Consider the following 19,889-nt stretch of genomic DNA (forward strand, 5'->3'; position numbering starts at 1 on the left):
CGAATAAACAAACAAATGAAGAAAGTAAGAGTGAGAAGAAAGATAGAAAGAATGAAAAGAAAGAAAGAAATAGCAAACAAAAAGGAAGACAAAAACAAGATAAAAGAAAGAAAAAGGTGATAGACACGAATAAACAAACAAATGAATAAACAAAGTAAGAAACAATGAAGAAAATGTAAAGAGAAAAGAAAGAAAACAAATAAAGAATGAAGGAACATTAAAAAAGAACGATGGCTCTCAGCTCACTGTCCCAGAACTGAACCCTAAATCCCTCACTGTGCAGGTTTGAGCTGTGGAACGGTTACAGACCGACTCCAGTGGATCAGTCTGGAGTTCATCTGAACGCAGCTCAGGAAGCTCTGGTAGAAGCTCTGGCTGAGAACGAGCACAACATCTGGAGCAGAGAGCAGATCAGACAGGGCTGGAGCTACGCACCACAACAGGTGGACTTTAGACTCTTCTTTGTTTCCTGAACCTCTTTAGTTAGCTTGTGTTCATGCTTCTGTGTATTTATTATCAGTGTTCTGTGTTCATCACAAGCTTCTGCTCTGTGTTTAATCAGTAAGAACATGTTAAATCGTTTCCTTTTTCAGGACATTAAGGGGAAGAGAAGCCCTCAGCTGCTGCCGTTCCTTCTGTTGGATGAAAGAAGCAGACGTTGTCATTTAGAGTCAGCGAGGGACGTGTTAGGAAGTCTGCTTGGGTTCGGATACACCGTAGAAGCATCAGAGCAACGGCGGTGTGAGTTACTAACCTTAAAGGATAAACAAAAAGAATATCTAAGTCTGCTAGGTTAGCGTGAATAAAGTCAGGAACCAATAAAGGTGGCAAAGGACGCCTTATAGACGGATAACAAAGGTCACAAGCTGTCCTCGGCTGAGAATCTCTTGGTGCAGAAGACATGCTAATCCTATTCTAACCATAATGCAGAGCTACAAACCAGAAACTAGAACATTTTATGGATTTTTCCCACTGCACTTAATCCTGAGATAGTTGCTTAGCATGTAATTGCTTAGCATGCTACATGCTAAGCAATACACAGCAATCAAATTTCATCCCTTAACGTAAAGGGTTTCTCCTGGTGACATAATTCTAGGAAAATTCTGGCGTAATTCTAGAAATGTTGCCGTTTATAATTGAAGAGAAGATCCTAGTGAAGTTCTTCATAAAGCATCTTAACCCTTATACCTGTATAATAATTTCGACAGATACAAACAGGAAGTCTGAACACAATACCAAAGCGCTACTGAATTCTCTTGATATCCGTGTTTCTAGACCTGGGCCCTGACACGAAGGCTGCGAGTGAGGAAAGGCCTCGCATATTCCGTGTGGAGCACACTTTTGCAGTGCGTGATGGGAAATGGTATTTCGAGTTTGAAGCAGTCACTGCTGGTGAGATGAGAGTGGGCTGGGCTCGAGTGGGATGTCAACCGGACACGGAGTTGTGGTCAGACGAGCAGAGCTTTGTGTTTGATGGCTCAAAGGTATTATAGCCAGGACGTATAGGACATCTGTTATTTATGAATTTGCAATGAAATTATTTCTTATTAGCACAATTGCTTTCCATCCAATTTGGCAAAATTTGTATAGGGTCAGTGGTGGCATGGAAGCACTGTCCCATTTGGTCATGTTTGGCAGAAGGGGGATGTGATTGGATGTTTGTTGGATTTGACTCGGAGAACCATGATGGTCACTTTAAATGGAGAGCTACAGCTGAACACTTATGGCTCTGAAATTGCTTCCAAAGGGTTCAGTACAACCGGTGGTGAGTTATTTATTTAATTATTTAATTATTTTATTTTTTACAATTATATACAGACTTATATCTATTCCAAGTAAATAATAATGTTATTAAATATTTATTACAGTGTAATACACTTCTTATTTCAGCTTATTACTGATTTACAGTTAATCATTAGATCATTACATAGCAATAACTTGTTTATTACCTAGTAATAGAGCTGTCGTAAGCAGAAGTTGAAGTTAGATCAGTTGAAATTTGTTTACAATTTTTAATTTATATGACCTTCTGTACCCCAGGCTTTGTTCCTGTCTGTGGTTTGGGTGTAAATCAGGTTGGACGATTAAATCTGGGCCAAAAGGTTGACTCACTAAAATATTTCAGTGTTTGTGGGCTTCAGGAGGGCTACCAGCCTTTTGCCTTGAACATGAGCAAAGATCCTCCACTCTGGATGAGTTGTAGAGAGCCTTTATTTGTACAGATACCAGAGGACCATCCTCACTTAAAGGTAAGTAAAGTGACCTTGAAGGCTAAAGCTTAGAATTTGTGAAAGAGAGATTGCAAGCATTCTTCCACATGGCATTAAAGGGATTTGAAATTTAAATTTTAATGGATTTTTTCTGACTCAAAATATCAGTAATTAGCATGTTATTAGTAGTCTTGAAAGTCCTCCAAATGGCAAGCAGTTCAGGATCATTCTTTGCTTAGCACAGAGTGAAAAGACCTTTTTTTTTAGCATGGTAGCATGGAAACTAATGGAGTCCCTTGGTGTCCCAAGTGTCTCGGGTATTTAGAAGTGGTTTGATTTAACCTTTGTTTGTTTTTTATTGTACTCTCAGGTTAGTTATATTGATGGGACAGTTGGCCACCTACCATCTCTGAAGGTCTCCCAGCGTTCAGTGGGAATACCTGACAGTCTTAGCACTCATGTTGAGTTCTATCGCCTGAGCTTGCCCATAGAGTGTGCACAAGTGTTCAGCAAACCCGTAGATGGTGCAGTACCTCCAGCTAGCAGTGGAACATGTCACATTAAGGAACCAGAAGAAGGGGAGGACTCCGACTTTGAAATGCTGATGAAGTCAGCTCACAGACACACAGGAAGTAGAGATGAACTAAACAATCAAAAGGATCATGCTCAAGAAAAGCCTTCCAGACTTAAACAAAGGTCAGTTCATTGTAATTCATGGTAGTCTTACCCAAAAAGGGCTTGTTTAGGGCCACACCTTTAGTAGTACACATTTTAATAAAAACCAATGACTTTATTTTACTCTGTAAAGAAAAGTTCTAGATGATTGTCAGATGACCGTGCAAACACAAACGTACATTAATTAATATGAGACTACAAAAAAGACTTATTTTGGACGGGTATCAAAGATATAACCTTTTATCAAATAAAAGTATCAACAAAGGTTACTGCACTAAATTGAAACTGTTTCTTTAAGATCTCAAACTGTTCCTTTGAGATTTGCTTTAGTGTCGTGTTCCAGGAATTCATCTTTAGCTCAGATTTTTTTTGCTTTATAGGTTTCTTTTAAAGAAGAAACCAGAATTGGTGTCTAGTGGCTCTTCAGCCCGGCTACTGGAAGACGTGCTGGCAATCGAGAGGGACAGCGATAACCAACTTGCCAACTGCACTAAGGTTTGAGACAAAGAACATTTACACATGTCTTTCTTATTTAGGGAAGTCCTGGCCTAATGGTTAGAGAGTCTGACTCCTAACCCTAAGGTTGTGGGTTCGAGTCTCGGGCCGGCAATACCACGACTGAGGTGCCCTTGAGCAAGGCACCGAACCCTACAAGTGCTCCCCGGGCGCCGCAGCATAAACGGCTGCCCACTGCTCTGGGTGTGTGTTCACGGTGTGTGTGTTCACTGGTGTGTGTGCACTTTGGATGGGTTAAACGCAGAGAACGAATTCTGAGTATGGGTCACCGTACTTAGCCGTATGTCACATCACTTTCACTTTTGTCTTTCTGTTGGTCAATCATAATTTTTTTTATTTATTCTGCAGTACTACTTTTCTGTGAAGATCCTGGATGGGCAGGATCCGTCCTTTGTCTGGGTTGGATGGGTAACTTCAAACTTCAACTGTTATGACCGAACGTTTGACATGGAGAGAGTGTGTAGTGTGACTGTCACACTTGGGGACCAATGGGGCAAAGTTCTTGAGAGGTCTGTACTATTATATCCTGCCAAAGAGAACGTAACAGGTGTAACATTTTTAGCCATGTTAAGTTGTGCGTTGCTGCCAGGTTTGTTTGATGTGAGTCTGTATTCCCAACAGTGACAAATGCAGTTGCTGTTACATGGTATGTGCTGCAGAGGGAAGTAGTCTCTCTAACAGCCGCAGTAAATTAAAGCTGGAGATTGGCTGTCTGGTTGACACTGCAACTGGATTTCTTACCTTTACTGCTAATGGAAAGGAGATGGGAATCTTCTATCAGGTAAATATTTTAATAGCTCTTGCCCTTTGAGCTTAACCTGGGGCCTTTAAGTAATTCTACCTAACCTGAGAATGTATTCTCATTCATTCATTTTCTACCGCTTATCCAAACTTCTCGGGTCACGGGGAGCCTGTGCCTATCTCAGGCGTCAATGGGCATCAAGACAGGATACACCCTGGACGGAGTGCCAACCCATCGCAGGGCACACACACACACTCTCATTCACTCACACAATACAGACAATTTTTCCAGAGATACCAATCAACCTACCATGCATGTCTTTGGACCGGGGGAGGAAACCAGAGTACCCGGAAGAAACCCCCGAGGCACGGGGAGAACATGCAAACTTCACACACACAAGGCGGAGGCGGGAATCGAACCCCCAACCCTGGAGGTGTGAGGCGAACGTGCTAACAACTAAGCCACCGTTGCCCCCCGTATTCTCATTTTTTATATATATATATGAACACTAAATAGGGTATTTTCTTTACTTCTATAGGTCAAGCCAGGCACTAAATTGTACCCAGCAGTTTTTGCCAAAGCCACCAGTTCTGATGTCTTTCAGTTTGAACTTGGACGAATTAAGGTAAATGCTGTTGAATCCTTTAGTCTGATAAGCTATATAAATACTATCTATACATCTGTATACTCAGTCCTTTGGTAATAAAAAGTTATCAGAAAAGAAAAATCCAAACTTTGTTTCCTGTAATAAAACTGGATACAATTCAACTCAACTGGAAGTGACAAAGAACAATTTACACTACTGTCACTTTCTTCTTCCTTCTTCAAACAATATCTTGGTACTATTCTTTTAAAATGAATCAATACTATCCTTGTAGGGTGCATTGCCATTGTCTGCTGGTTTGTTTCGGAGTGAAAGGAAAAACATGGAGCCGCACTGTCATCCCAGGCTTAATGTCCAATTCCTGATACCCACGAGGTGGACACGGCTTCCCGATAATGCTCCGCAGGTAGAGCTGACACGGCTTGAGGAAAGGCATGGCTGGAGGGCTAAGTGCACCGAGAGCCTACAGGTTATGGCCCTGCACATTCCTGAGGAAGACAGGTCAGAGGTCAATAGGCTATGTAGAAAAAAACTATCCATGTTTTGTCATCTAATTTGTAGATCAATTTTTCTACATTTGACTCGATCACCAAAAGGTATAAATGACAGGCTGTTGTTAGATGGCATTCACTAAATTCCAGGGGTTTTGTTACCACAACGTAAAGTGGACGTGTTTCTGGAGGTCTTGGAAAAAAACACCCTCTGTCAAAAAAACCAGCATACTACGAAGGACAAAACAGTCATTGTTACGTTGTTTATTCAAAATAATAAATAAAACTCCCTCTAACTCAACAAGTACCACTCAGTTAACCTGATCCAAAGAAAAGAAAAGAAAATACATGTCCTTCCCTCGCTCACTATCTAGCCAAAAACAATAATAAACCATATAACAAAACTGGTACCGACTTCCTACAAACCACCGAACAAGGTGTATTTACTATATCTACATATAACAGTATTTACAAAACTACATGGAAACACATACAACAGGACACACATACAACGAGGCAGAAAACACAACATGACTAAGTCAACCCAAAATTTCGACAATTCACAGTGCTTTGCACAACGGGGTAACACGGCACGAAAGCCACAGCATACAACATACAACACAGCATTCAAAACCGGCTTTTTTCTCTCCCCCTTTCACTCTTGCTGACGTGGTTTAAATGTCCACCTGCAATTCCCATCTAGCCAATAGCACGACGAAGAGGCGGGGCATCGTGTGTCATGTGATGATCGTCCAATGACGTACAGGCGGATATATATGGGATCAGAATTGTTTCGTTATTCTGAATAAATATACTATGATCCACAAATAAATATAAAGAGTTTCACAAATATTTTTTAAATCCACAAATAAATATAAAGAGTTTCACAAATATTTTTTAAATCCACAAATAAATATAAAGAGTTTCACAAATATTTTATGAAATTCACAAATAAATAAAATGGGATTTGCAAATAAAAAAAAAATTTGTAAATATATATTTAATTGTATTTATTTGTGAATGGCTTCCTGCTCATTTGTGAATCGCATTCTGTGCATTTGTGAATCACTGCACGCATTTGTGGATTGCGTTCTGTGCATTTGTGAATTTGAAACATTTCTAACGTCAAGACATGCACAAGAATTCACAAATAGGTGGACTCCGCCCACTGTCTACTCCAGCCAATCGGACAATGGTCTCGTGGCGCTGACCAATCGTGGCACGGTCTACCTCCAACCAATCACGTTCTGATTTACACTTTATATTTATTTGTGGATTTAAAAAATATTTGTGAAACTCTTTATATTTATTTGTGGATCATAGTATATTTATTCAGAATAACGAAACAATTCTGACCCCATAGATATATGACGTAATTGGAGGAGCTGAAAGGAGAAACAGACACCGAAAACACCTAGCCACCAGTGGCGGTCACAAAAATAATAAGCAACATTCAAACAAACACGCTAAGGCGTGACATCATACAGGTAGATTTATTTTAGAAAACAAATAAACAACCAAAAACTACAGTTATGGTTAGGGTTAGGGTTAGGATTAGGGTTAGATTATCAAATAGGCCACGCCTGCCCAATGACGCAATATCTGTTACGTTGTTCTGAAATCCCTGGAAATAAGTGCCTGCCATTGTTAGATTGGGTGATCATATCCCAAAAAGGGCACAACATTTGTATGTACCTCTGGTGCTAAAATGAAAATTATTATATATTCTTCTTTTAAATGGAACTTTTCTGTTTTGTTCCTGTACCAGGTGCATAGACATTCTTGAACTCTCTGAACTGGCCAATCTTCTCAAGTTCCATGACCACACTCTCCGACTCTTTTCTGCCCTCTGTGCCCATGGAAACATACCTGTAAGCCATGCCTTGTGCAGCTACATCGATCAGTCGCAGATTCTGTTTGCACTGCGCTGTTTTAGACTGCCTGGGAATCTGCGAGCAGGTTTCTATGACTTATTAATGACTGCCTACCTAAGTGCTCATAGCGGTGCTAGACAGACCACCACCCACGAGTATATTGTGCCCATGACTGATGCCATGCGGACTATTAAACTTTTTGAAAACAACAGAAAGCATCCCGGCTTCCCAGGCAATAGCATCAGCACCTCTCTGCAACCAAGAATGCATTTTAGCTCACCTTGTTTTGTTAGAGCTTGCAGAAACAGTTTTGATAATAGGTCCAATAAGTCTGAAGATGGATCCTGTCAATATAGTCCTGAATTCCCACTGGATGTGCTTAAAGTTATAACAACATCCATGTTGAAGGAGGCAGTCCACTCAGTAGGGAAGAATATCCGGGACCCTGTGGGCGGCAACATAGAGCTACTGCTTGTTCCTCTTCTCCAACTTCTTCACACACTCCTTCTCATGGGTGTATATCATCACTCAGATCTGCGGCAAGTGCTTTCCCTTATCATTCCCTCTCCTTACATAAGGGAAAATGATGCAGGGCAATTGATGGATGGAGACGAAGAGAATGATTATGATATAGAGCAAGAGGGGAAAGAAGGAAGAGCTCTTGTTGAACAAAAAACTTTATTGCAAATGAAGCTACCAGATGCAGTTAAACTACAGGTATGAAAGTGCTCAGTGTAGCTGAAGTATAATCACCGATACAATCAGTAGATTGCTGAAAGTTCAGTGTTCTTTTGATATAAGTTTTTCTGGAGTGGTTTCTTAACGTTTAACTTGTTTGTGCTTTTCTGTCTCCACTCTTTCATAGTTATGTCACCTGCTGCAGTATCTGTGTGACTGTCAGTTGCGTCACAGGGTCGAGGCCATAGTGAACTTTTCTGCTGAAATTGTGGGCCATCTTCAGAGTAACCAGCGTTCTCGTTACATGGATGTAATGGAAGCACTCAACATGTCTGCTGCTCTCACTGCCCGCAAGACCAAGGAGTTTCGCTCTCCACCTCAAGAACAGGTAACCAGGCAAAAGATTATGGATAGTAGCAGTGCAGTGTTTATACCAGAGAAAAATCAGGTCATATTCTATCCCTGTATTCCTAATAAGAGTATCTCTAAAGATTCCTTAGAGCAGCCCCCGGGCCGCGGACCGCTACCGGTCCATGGATCAAATGGTACCGGGCCGCCGAATGAGCATTAAATTATTTCCATTTTATTTACTGTGGTGTATTTCTCTCGGGTTTTTTGCGACTTTCCATGGACGAGAGGTTAACCGGGAGCTGAGAGACATGCATGTGCATGTGCATACCGTGCATGTGCAAAATATCGGGGCGGTTTTAGGTGACGTCTGGAGCTGAGCGGCTGCAAGCGGCAGTGGCGTTGTAGCTTTGGTGGAGAGAAGGTGTGCATCGCTCTTCTCTCTGTTCACCGGTACTTGCTCATGTTTAACAGTACTTGGTGTACGTGTATATTGTGTTTGCTCAAATTTAACCCACAAATTAACAAAAAGGAGTACGAAACAGACGTCGTTAGAAAGTTAGAAACTCTGCCGGTGTTCTGGATTAAAGTCATGGCGGAATACCCCGAGATTGCCACCACAGCACTTAAATCACTATTGCCATTTCCGACATCCTACCTGTGTGAAGCGGGGTTTTCTGCAGTGACAGCAACCAAAACAAAACAACGGAATAAACTGGACATAAGCAACACACTTCGGGTATCATTGTCTCCTATTACCCCAGATGGAACCGTCTCGTTGCAAAGATACAAGCTGAGGGTTCTCATTGATTTAGCGTTCTAGTGAGTTAAAATGTTAAATCACTTTATATTCATTTTTTGGTGTAACTATTTTATTTTGAAGGCATGTTTAAATACAATTAAATTTAACTGAGGTTAAATTTAACCCCCCCAAAACAAAGTGGGTCGCGGGAAAATTATCAAACGTTCACCGGTCCGCGGTGATAAAAAGGTTGGGGACCACTGCCTTAGAGGAAGGAATAGGTTCATCCAAATTCATTTAATAAAAATGATCCCAATAAATTGAACTCTGAATATTATCCTTCTTTTTTAGATGAACATGTTGCTAAACTTTCGGGACAAGGAGAAGGACTGCCCCTGCTCTGAGAAGATAAGAGAGCTCTTCTGGGATTTCCATCTGGACCTCAGGAGCCATTGTGGTAACTAACTAAACACATATATCAAAAATACAGTCAATAATGCTATAATATTTATGTCACCATCGGGAGGAGGAAGGCAGACCCAGATACAGGATAGCTTCAAATGAGTAGGGTTTAATAAATAATAAACATAGAACAGGGACAAAAGACAAGGATACGCTGACGAACACACTGACGTTACATAGACGTTACATTGACGTTACATTGACGATGATTCCGTGCTTGCATTCGGCAACGCGGCACGGTTAAATAGACACGACGATTAACAATAGGGAACAGGTGTGTAGAGACGGGGAGGAGTAAACAAAGTCCGGGCTGAGTCCTGACCATTTACCATGCAAGCATTTATTCTTCTTGTTTTGTTTACGTTTGTGAGGTAAAAATTAAAGTGGATTATTTTGATCTAAACATAATCCGTTTTTTACTTAACAGGAGTTGAAACTGGTGAAAACCTGCTTACTGAAGGTGATGAGAATCAGCCTATCAGGAATCGATTAAGGAACCTGATGGATAAAATGTCTCGTCTGAAAAGGAGGATGTCTGGTGTGGTTGAAGAGGATGTTAAAGCTAAACATGGTAGGAAGTTCAAAACACAAGACTAGTTTAATGGCAAGGAATTTTTAACAGGAAGTTTGATCCCATAAGTAAATTTTTTTGTCCAGTTTCTCTTCAGTGGCTAATCTCAGACACTGTGATGCGTTGGGCTCATGAGGGGCCGCTCGAGGACCCGGTTCTGGTACGGTCTGCGTTTGGACTTCTGCGCTGCCAGTATGCTGGCCTGGCTGGCAAAATGTCCTCTGCATTGCAAAAAACTTACTGCATCACTGAGAACTCTATAGAGGACACACTTGGCCTGCAGGAGGCTCTGGGACGGATCCGCTCACTACTTACAGCCAGAATGGGCAAAGAAGAAGAGGAACTCATGATCCAAGGACTTGGGTAAGAGATTTGTGATGTCATTGACTATGTCAATGTTAATGAGACCAAGACTGAGCTTCCATGTGTTCTCTGTTAGACAGATTGTACATGTAAGCTCACATGTGCTTAGAGATTACGTAACAGCTTTAGCCTTCATTTACTTATTTGTATAAAATGAAGATAAAGACATATGCAATTAAAGGTGTGAAGCATACATTCATGAACCCGTATCATGTAACATGGTGTGCAGAGACCAGGAACACACTCTCACTCACTCACTCACTTATTTTCTACCGCTTATCCGTACTACCTCGGGTCACGGGGAGCCTGTGCCTATCTCAGGCGTCATCGAGCATCAAGGCAGGATACACCCTGGACAGAGTGCCAACCCACACACTCACACACTACGGACAATTTTCCAGAGATGCCAATCAACCTACCATGCATGTCTTTGGACCGGGGGAGGAAACCGGAGTACCCGGAGGAAACCCCCGAGGCACGGGGAGAACATGCAAACTCCACACACACAAGGCGGAGGCGGGAATCGAACCCCCAACCCTGGAGGTGTGAGGCGAACGTGCTAACCACTAAGCCACCGTGACCCCCAGGAACACACTCATGACATGTGTAAAGAATAAAGGCTACTACTACTACATATAAAAGTTGCAAAAGTTGTAATCAAAGGTCAGGATCAAGACACAGGCAGATGAAGATAAATGAGTTGTAGGCATTATCAGATATAAGGAAAACTGGCAGGGAAATCCAGAAAAAGAGAAATTGAGGTTTATGAACTTAATGAACAAATTCATGCTATGATCTTGCAAAAGAAACAAAATCATGCACAGATGCAGGAATAAGTCAACAACAAACTAATCAAGAACTAACACAAAACAGGTAAGCACAATCAGGAAGCAAACCCATGACACAACTTGGACAGAGACAGGAAATGTGTTGGAATTTGCAGTTTGAATTTGCAACCAGCACAGATCATGTGTCATACTCTTTCCTCTGTAGTGATGTCATGAATAATAAAGTGTTCTACCAGCACCCGAACCTGATGAGGGCCCTGGGTATGCACGAGACTGTCATGGAGGTGATGGTTAATGTCCTGGGCACCCGGGAGTCCAAGGTAGCTGTGCATTTCCATTTCCATTTCCAGTCATGTTTATTTCAATAAATGGGACAATTATTGTAAACACATAGACTAGATTCAGGAATCATATTAATGCTCACATTGGTTACATGATTCTATCTCATTTAAGAAAAAAACTTCTCTCCCCCATAAGGAAATCAGGTTTCCAAAGATGGTGGCCCACTGCTGTCGTTTCCTGTGTTATTTTTGTCGAATCAGCCAACACAATCAGAAATCCATGTTTGATCACCTGAGCTACCTGTTGGACCACAGCAGCGTTGGACTTGGTATGCTCACTTAACACTATATGCTACTGATGATGATTCTCCTTGAATACATGGGTTTAAAGTGTTATGGGGATGTGGTAGCCTAGTGGTTAAGGTGTTGGGCTACCAATTGGAAGGTTGTGAGTTTGATTCCTACGTCCACCAAGCTGCCACTGCTGGGCCCCTGAGCAAGGCCCTTAACCCTATATTACTCAGTGGTATAAAAATGAGAAAATGTAAGTCGCTCTGGATATAAGAGCGACTGCTAAATGCTGTAAATGTAAATGTTTATCTAGTTGCTGGCTTACGTTATCGTTGTTACTATTCCAGATAAGCTTCTCAACTGTCTGACAATTAACAGTAATAAATTCTTCATGTTCATCACAACATCTTCAGAAATTTGGAATACATGTGAATAAAATCTTGTACAGATTAATTCCCTGACCAGTTTGCGGTATAAACTCATTGACGATTAATAAAATTTGTTACGTGGATAAACTGTATCCAAACTCAGCTGGTGTTGCATTATGTTTTGTGGCATGCATTTGGCATGAAGGTCATGGGGGGGTTGGCATGGTGGAAGTGGTAGCTCAGTGGTTAGTGTGTTAGACTACTGATTGGAAGGTCATAAGTCAGACAACTGCAACTCCTGGGCCCCTGAGCAAGGCCCTTAACCCTCAATTGCTCAGCTGTATAACTGAAAAGTGTAAGTTGTTCTGGATAAGGACAACTGCCAAATGCCTTAAATGTAAGGTCATTAGTTTTACCAGCCAGCTGAATAATTTGGTGGATTAGACGTTGTTAAATAAAGAGAAAATTATTGTCGTATAGTTATATAAGTTATTGTCAGGACTGCTTCTGTGTTTTTGGAGATTTTGAACAACATCCTGCTACTTCAGCTTCAGAACACTATGCCCACAGTGAAGCATGGAGGTGGTATTGTAGCATCTAGTGATGGCCAGTTCGTGAACGAATCGTTCTTTTGAACCGGTTCTAAACGTTCTAAACAGTTTGCGTCTTGAGTCAGCGCTGATCCACAAGTTACTAAAGTTACTCACTTTCGTTCATGCCTGACAGCCCCTCCGACTCTAAATAAACTAATATCTCAGAGTATATGTAACTCCTGTACACTGAACTGAGACATGTTGTGCTGAGAGAAATGTGCGCTCGAGCTGGTGATACTGCGCATGAATCACTGAACCAATAGAGCGAATCATAGGTACAGAACTGAGAACTGTTTCTTTCGGACGTGTCCGAGAACCGATGACCTGTTGATACTGCGCATGCTTGAATCACTGAATCGATACAGTGAATCATCAGTACACTGAACTGAGAACTGTTTCTTTTGGACGCGTCCGACATACTGAGAACCGATGAGCTGTTGTTACTGCGCATGCGTAAATGACTGAACTGATACAGCTGAACTCTGATACAGCTTACAAATGTAAATAGTTATGATTTAATGTCTTATCAATGTTTGAGTGTTTAACTCAGTTGCATTAGTTTTTGAAACAACTGATGGAGCAAAAGAAACATTTCAAAATTATGCTTTTTTTTGTAAGTTTTTGTAAGTTGATGAAGATTAGTTTATTAACTTTATATCTTTAAGACACGTAAAACACCCACGTTTGCACATCAATGCCTGTACTGGGTGTTTTAGTTGCAAAACTTAAATGTAAGAAACGTATTCAACTAAAGTTATGATTACAAAGAACTTTTCAAATGTGTTACGTCATTGTGAATTACGTCATTACGTCAGGACCTAAAAGAACTGGTGAACTGGATTATTGAACTGGTTCATTAAAACGAACTGTCGGAAAGAACCGGTTCGTGGAAAAGAACCGAACTTCCCATCACTAGTAGCATCATGATGAGATTTTCTTTCGGCAACTCGTTTTTATCAGACGTGCAATCGGATTTTGTAACTAACTTTTTTTTTTTTTTTTTTTTTTTTTAATATTATGAGCTATTTGTGTCACAGGTTCCAGGTTGTTGCACTATGAAATGTTGTGTAATATTTCTAATGTGAGAAGATTGAGGAGATGTGATGTTTTCTCAGCATCCCCCTCCATGCGAGGCTCGACTCCTCTGGACGTGGCCGCGGCTTCTGTAATGGACAACTACGAGCTGGCGTTAGCGCTTACAGAGCCAGATCTGGAGAAGGTCAGAACCTCTGAAGTTCCCCCTGCATTCTTTATTAGTCTGGATATATTTTATAAAATGACCTTCAGACTTAAAGCCCCACTCCAGTGTTTCTTGGCACTTGTATCTCTTGTTAAATGACTCCCATGGTTAATATTCATCCTCCTATTGTGTTCCTGTAGGTTGTACAGTATTTAGCAGGCTGTGGTTTGCAGAGTTGTATGTTGCTGCTCTCTAAAGGATACGCAGATATCGGCTGGAATCCTGTCGAAGGCGAGAGATACCTGGACTTGCTGCGCTTTGCCGTCTTCTGCAACGGTGAGAGAAGTTTTTAATCCATCATAAAAACCCTCATCTTTAATGGATTATTAATAGACATGCTATCCTTATGCAGGTGAGAGCGTTGAAGAGAACGCATACGTCGTTGTCCGGCTCCTGATTCGCCGCCCCGAATGCTTCGGCCCCGCTCTCAGAGTAGAGGGTGGAAACGGTCTCTTAGCAACCATAGAGGAAGCCATCAGGCTCTCAGAAGAGGAGAGTGGAGAGTGTTTTTCTAAAGCCTACCAGTCCAGTAGCACTCTGTCAGTTACTGCTTGCTTTTCTTCTTTCTTATTCTGTTTTTTATCTTGTCAGATTCTCTTTTTATGTCCTTTATTTGATCTTCATACATGCAGTGACATCCTTGATGATGAAGCTGATGATGTCATCCACATGGGACACGCTATCATGACTTTTTACTCGGCTCTTATAGACCTACTGGGCCGCTGTGCTCCAGAGATGCACGTGAGATGGACAATCATTATAGAATGAATATAATTAATGTTTCAAAATACTGCAATTACGGAAAAATATGTACGTGTGTGTAGCTGATAGAAACCGGTAAATGTGAGGCTGTGCGTATAAGAGCCATCTTGAGATCTCTGATCCCTCTGAAAGACCTGGAAGGAGTCATCAGCATCCCTTTCCTGCTCCCTTTTCTGGACAAAGGTGCAACATCGATTTCTTTTCTCATATTAGGATTCTTAGCTATGTGGCTAACCATCATATCAGTTGGTTATCTTGCTAACTAACAATATCACATACATAGCCTGCTAGTTATTACATACACAATATACAGTATATTGCATTAAGAAAGATATATAGCTAGCTTAGAATCTATATCAGGAAACTAGCAAGCGAATGTTAGATAGCTAGGTCACGTTCATACTGAGGGGTTGCGTTTAAAGGAGATTCATGTTAACTACTGTGTCTTTCTAACTAAGAATTTCACATGTTGAGGGCACGGTGGCTTAGTGGTTAGCACGTTTGCCTCACACCTCCAGGGTTGGGGGTTCGATTCCCGCCTCCGCCTTGTGTGTGTGGAGTTTGCATGTTCTCCCCGTGCCTCGGGGGTTTCCTCCGGGTACTCCGGTTTCCTCCCCCGGTCCAAAGACATGCATGGTAGGTTGATTGGCATCTCTGGAAAATTGTCCCTAGTGTGTGAGTGCGTGAGTGAATGAGAGTGTGTGTGCCCTGTGATGGGTTGGCACTCTGTCCAGGGTGTATCCTACCTTGATGCCCAATGACGCCTGAGATAGGCACAGACTCCCCGTGACCCAGGGTAGTTCGGATAAGCGGTAGAAAATGAACGAATGAATGAATTTCACATGTTTAGCTTGCTAACATACCCAATATATATTGCATTAACAAGGACGCAGCCAAAATCAAATCAAAATGTTCTTAGCGAGGAGTCGCCATTAAAGCACAAATTCTACATGCTAACATTGTTCAGATAGCAAATGACTTTACGGCATACTTTTGGGTACCATTAGCAAAGCTAATTAGCTATTTAACTAAATAGCACTTCCTTTCTTTTAGAGTTAATCTATAATAATAAGTGCAGAACATTAATCCATGTCAATCCTTGGAGACCGTAGTGATTCTTGGACACTCAGGTTACATCAAAGCACCCATTTTTTTTTCATTTGCAACCGATTCATTTTGAATGAATTACTAAATGATTCATTCTCCATTTCTGTGACTTTCCTTTTTTAAATAGCTGCTGACGAGCAAAACTCTCTCTTTCACTCACTCACTAATTTTCTACCGCTGATCCGAACTACCTCGGGTCACGGGGAGCCTGTGCCTATCTCAGGCTTCATTGGGCATCAAGGTAGGATTGTCCGTAGTGTGTGAGTGTGTGAGTGAATGAGAGTGTGTGTGTGCTCTGCGATGGGTTGGCACTCTGTCCAGGGTGTATCCTGCCTTGATGCTCAATGACGCCTGAGATAGGCACAGGCTCCCCGTGACCCGAGAATAGTTCGGATAAGCGGTAGAAGATGAATGAATGAAGATATTAATGCAAGAAATCAAGGTTTGAATATAGCAAAAATAACACTTCCGAAGAAGAGATTTATTGACTTCATTATTTCTACTTAAGCCGTTAAAGATAAAATGAAATAATGACATATGCTTTGCGTTACCATGGTGATATAAACCAGAAACAAATTCAATTCATTTAAATCCTCATGAAAGAATACGCTGTTTGGTTCATTTCAGATGATTGTGTCATGGAGCCGGATATGTCCAGGTGCTTCTGTCCAGATCACAAAGCATCCATGGTGCTGTTTCTGGACCGAGTCTATGGTGTCCAGAAACAAACCTTTCTGCTCCACCTTGTTGAGAAAGGCTTCCTGCCAGATCTGCATGCTGCTGTTAGCATGGATAATGTGAGTGAAGTCTCCAGATAATTGTGAACGTGACAGTGAAAGTGACGTGACATACGGCTAAGTACGGTGACCCATACTCAGAATTTGTTCTCTGCATTTAACCATCCAAAGTGCACACACACACAACAGTGAACACACACACACACCGTGAACACACACCCGGAGCAGTGGGCAGCCATTTATGCTGCGGTGCCCGGGGAGCAGTTGGGGGGGTCGGTGCCTTGTTTAAGGGCACCTCAGTCGTGACCGGCCCGAGACTCGAACCCACAACCTTAGGGTTAGGAGTCAAACTCTCTAACCATTAGGCCACGACTTCCCCCATCCATCATATTATAAATAGAGGTTGTAAAAAAAATGTGTTATACAATATTTATGATTAATCTCTTTTGTTCTTCTCTATATAGAGTGGACTGGGCGGTACGGACATGGCACTGGCTCTGAATCGTTATTTGTGTGGGTCGGTGCTGCCGTTGTTGAGTAAGTGCTCGTCGCTGCTTCGCGACCTTCCTCTCATTAGCACAGGAACAGTGGACGACTTCCTACAAGTGCTGTATCGTCTTTCTAAAGCCAGCAGCCTCACTAAAGCCCAGCAAGATGCCATTCAGGCCTGCCTGCTGTCTGTGTGTGGGTGAGTTCCTCTGTCACAGACCGTTTCTCAACTCTTTAGCTATTTACAATCCCACTTTTTCTCTTTAGATTTCCTTCGACAATGTGCATAAATATCCCAGATTCAAATGTCACGTCCTATACCAGTGGTCTTCACTATTTTTTTCATGTGAGCCACACTGATAGGACAAAGTCAATAGCAGAGCCACTTTCACTGCAAAGTATGCCAAGTTATTCAGTCTTAAATAGCTTATCTGCTTAAATACAATGTACAATATTGCAATACAATAATTACTCGAGTTGCGGATGATGCATGCTCCCCATCAGTTACCTCTTTTGTCACTGTCACATTGCTTTGTTGCTGTTCATTTTGTGCGCGGGATTGTTTGATAAGAAATCGATCCATTTTTTAGTCCGTGTGTACAGTAAACACAAGTTGTTAACTAGCATGAAACACAAACTAGCTTCTGGCAGGCCGCCAAAAACTGGCTATTGCGCAGAACGCAGTGAGTCAGTGACGAGTCAAATAATATATATAAATATACATTATTATTTGTAATAGAGCACATTCGTTTTTCTATGCTTCCCTGATTGTTTTTAATGTTATTTAAATGAAAAATAAATTTTAACCACATGATCATATAACCGTATTATTTACTGCCATGCGAGCCGCATATTAAAGCTTGGCGAGCCGCGCAATGAGTAACACTGTCCTATACACAACCGTACACAGTACATGTGGTGAAATGATTTGTCCTTGTCATAATAATAGAATAAAATCAGAATAAAAAAATTTAATTCTATGCACAAAGAAAGGGGAAAAATAGATAAAAAATATTTTTTAAAGTTGTATATGAATATGGATTTGTGGCAGAACAGTGTCTATTATGAATAAAATGCAGATGTCTGCAATTCGTATCCATTTTTCACCTCATTTTTTCTTTTATTTAACACAGTTTGACTTTTACTTACAAAGTACTTCTACACTTTTTACAAACATCGTTACCTGAGCATTGAATTTAGATCATAAATGTCACCTTATGAGAAAGTGTAGAGTTTTTTGTTCATTGATACAAATTACAAGCAACATTAACTCAAATACACCTTCTTCAGTCAGCATTTTCTATCCCAATATTGACAAAACAACATTTTGGGCTTAACTGCAAGTGCTTCCGTGTCTTCTCGGAAGAAATCTGGCAACCTCAGAGGCATGAAATTCGTGTAGGCAGTTTGGATGGAGAGCTTGAACATGATCATGTGATCTGTTATGATTTTTGATATAACGATTATTACAGGTATTTCACGGTTGTTTAAATATTATCGTAACATAGCTACACTTAGCGAATTTTAAGCATACCTCAGATCCTGAATCACCATCAGTGACTTTTCTTTCTTGTGTTTTTTTTCTGTAAGAGTTCAGAATTTCTGTAGATCGTTTTTGCACTTTTCCTTGAGTGGAGAACTGCACTACTTTACTTCTTCCATTTGTATTATTGAACAGTATTAATATAGTAATATACATTACAGAAGACTGAAGCCATCCCTCTTGCAGCCTCTACTGCGACATCTCACCGTCGACGTCTCACAGCTCTCTGAGAACACCAAGATGCCACTTAAGGTCTTTGTCATATTCTTTATTTCTTACCGATTTTTTTGGATCCTGGAGACGATTTGATATTTCATACTAATGGCAAAAGAGCCCTGCTTTATATTCAGCACAAATTGTGTTATTAGAATAAGTTAGAAACATACACATCTATGTTTCTATTTTTAATAAAAACTAAAATTAATACTAAGTTTTGAAGGATCGGAATCAGAATATTTTATTAATCCCCAGAGGAAATTATCTCAGCTCCAAGTCAACATAAATAGAGACTAATATCATATATATAAAAAAACAACTATACAGGTACATACATGGTGTATTGTTGCACAGTGAGATATGTTGTTGTACAGAGGAATTATAAAGTCTCACAGGTAGGAGGGATTTCCTGTGTCGCTCTGTGATACACCTTGGTCGAACGACTGTGCGAGTGTCCAGAACATCATGGAGCAGGTGGAAGATGTGATAGCCAGTAGCTTAGACAAGTAGCCCAGTAGCTCTGGGATAGCCAGTAGCTTAGACAAAATCCTTACACGCTGCGATAATGAGAGAAACGTTCAGTAAATATTATTCCACAAGACTTTTGAATACTTACAGATATCTAGACCCACTGGGGTTCTATGGGAATTCATACCACGCAAATCGTAAAACGTTAAACTGATCAAATATACATGGAAGAAGAAAATCTCAATCCATCCCGGAACTCCGAACATAGCGCATCATAACAAAGTGGCCAAGAAATAAACAAATTAAAGTGTCACAAGAAGTTCAGTTGGGGGCACGGTGGCTTAGTGGTTAGCATGTTCGCCTCACACCTCCAGGGTCGGGGTTCGATTCCCACTGCCACCTTGTGTGTGTGGAGTTTGCATGTTCTCCTGTGCCTCGGGGGTTTCCTCCGGGTACTCCGGTTTCCTCCCCCGGTCCAAAGACATGCATGGTAGGTTGATTGGCATCTCTGGAAAAATTGTCCCTAGTGTGTGAGTGAATGAGAGTGTGTGTGTGTGCCCTGCGATGGGTTGGCACTTCGTCCAGGGTGTATCCTGCCTTGATGCCCGATGACGCCTGAGATAGGCACAGGCTCCCCGTGACCCGAGGTAGTTCAGATAAGCGGTAGAAGATGAATGAATGAATGAATGAATGAAGAAGTTCAGTTCAGTCACTCGCAGAAATGGGCAAA

At 41.2% G+C, this 19,889-nt stretch overlaps 1 protein-coding gene across 6 annotated transcripts in view; it reads left to right on the plus strand.

The window, feature by feature from the left end:
• ryr2b (ryanodine receptor 2b (cardiac)) overlaps positions 1-19,889 on the plus strand; it is a 112,555-nt gene that overhangs the window by 25,226 nt on the left and 67,440 nt on the right. For all 6 annotated transcript variants that reach the window (XM_060878933.1, XM_060878927.1, XM_060878929.1 and 3 more), the window contains exons 24-49: positions 284-443; positions 594-741; positions 1,276-1,484; positions 1,591-1,765; positions 2,041-2,249; positions 2,581-2,906; positions 3,266-3,380; positions 3,750-3,910; positions 4,023-4,182; positions 4,682-4,768; positions 5,022-5,248; positions 7,007-7,829; positions 7,978-8,178; positions 9,232-9,337; positions 9,770-9,913; positions 10,000-10,276; positions 11,270-11,384; positions 11,542-11,674; positions 13,713-13,816; positions 13,978-14,113; positions 14,190-14,376; positions 14,470-14,578; positions 14,662-14,782; positions 16,334-16,503; positions 16,908-17,131; positions 18,637-18,727. In XM_060878933.1, the coding sequence (XP_060734916.1) occupies positions 284-443; positions 594-741; positions 1,276-1,484; positions 1,591-1,765; positions 2,041-2,249; positions 2,581-2,906; positions 3,266-3,380; positions 3,750-3,910; positions 4,023-4,182; positions 4,682-4,768; positions 5,022-5,248; positions 7,007-7,829; positions 7,978-8,178; positions 9,232-9,337; positions 9,770-9,913; positions 10,000-10,276; positions 11,270-11,384; positions 11,542-11,674; positions 13,713-13,816; positions 13,978-14,113; positions 14,190-14,376; positions 14,470-14,578; positions 14,662-14,782; positions 16,334-16,503; positions 16,908-17,131; positions 18,637-18,727 (4,918 nt within the window). The remainder of the gene's footprint in view (positions 1-283; positions 444-593; positions 742-1,275; positions 1,485-1,590; positions 1,766-2,040; positions 2,250-2,580; positions 2,907-3,265; positions 3,381-3,749; positions 3,911-4,022; positions 4,183-4,681; positions 4,769-5,021; positions 5,249-7,006; positions 7,830-7,977; positions 8,179-9,231; positions 9,338-9,769; positions 9,914-9,999; positions 10,277-11,269; positions 11,385-11,541; positions 11,675-13,712; positions 13,817-13,977; positions 14,114-14,189; positions 14,377-14,469; positions 14,579-14,661; positions 14,783-16,333; positions 16,504-16,907; positions 17,132-18,636; positions 18,728-19,889) is intronic.

Source organism: Tachysurus vachellii, chromosome 10 (assembly GCF_030014155.1).
Source record: "Tachysurus vachellii isolate PV-2020 chromosome 10, HZAU_Pvac_v1, whole genome shotgun sequence".
Taxonomy (NCBI): Eukaryota; Metazoa; Chordata; class Actinopteri; order Siluriformes; family Bagridae; genus Tachysurus; species Tachysurus vachellii.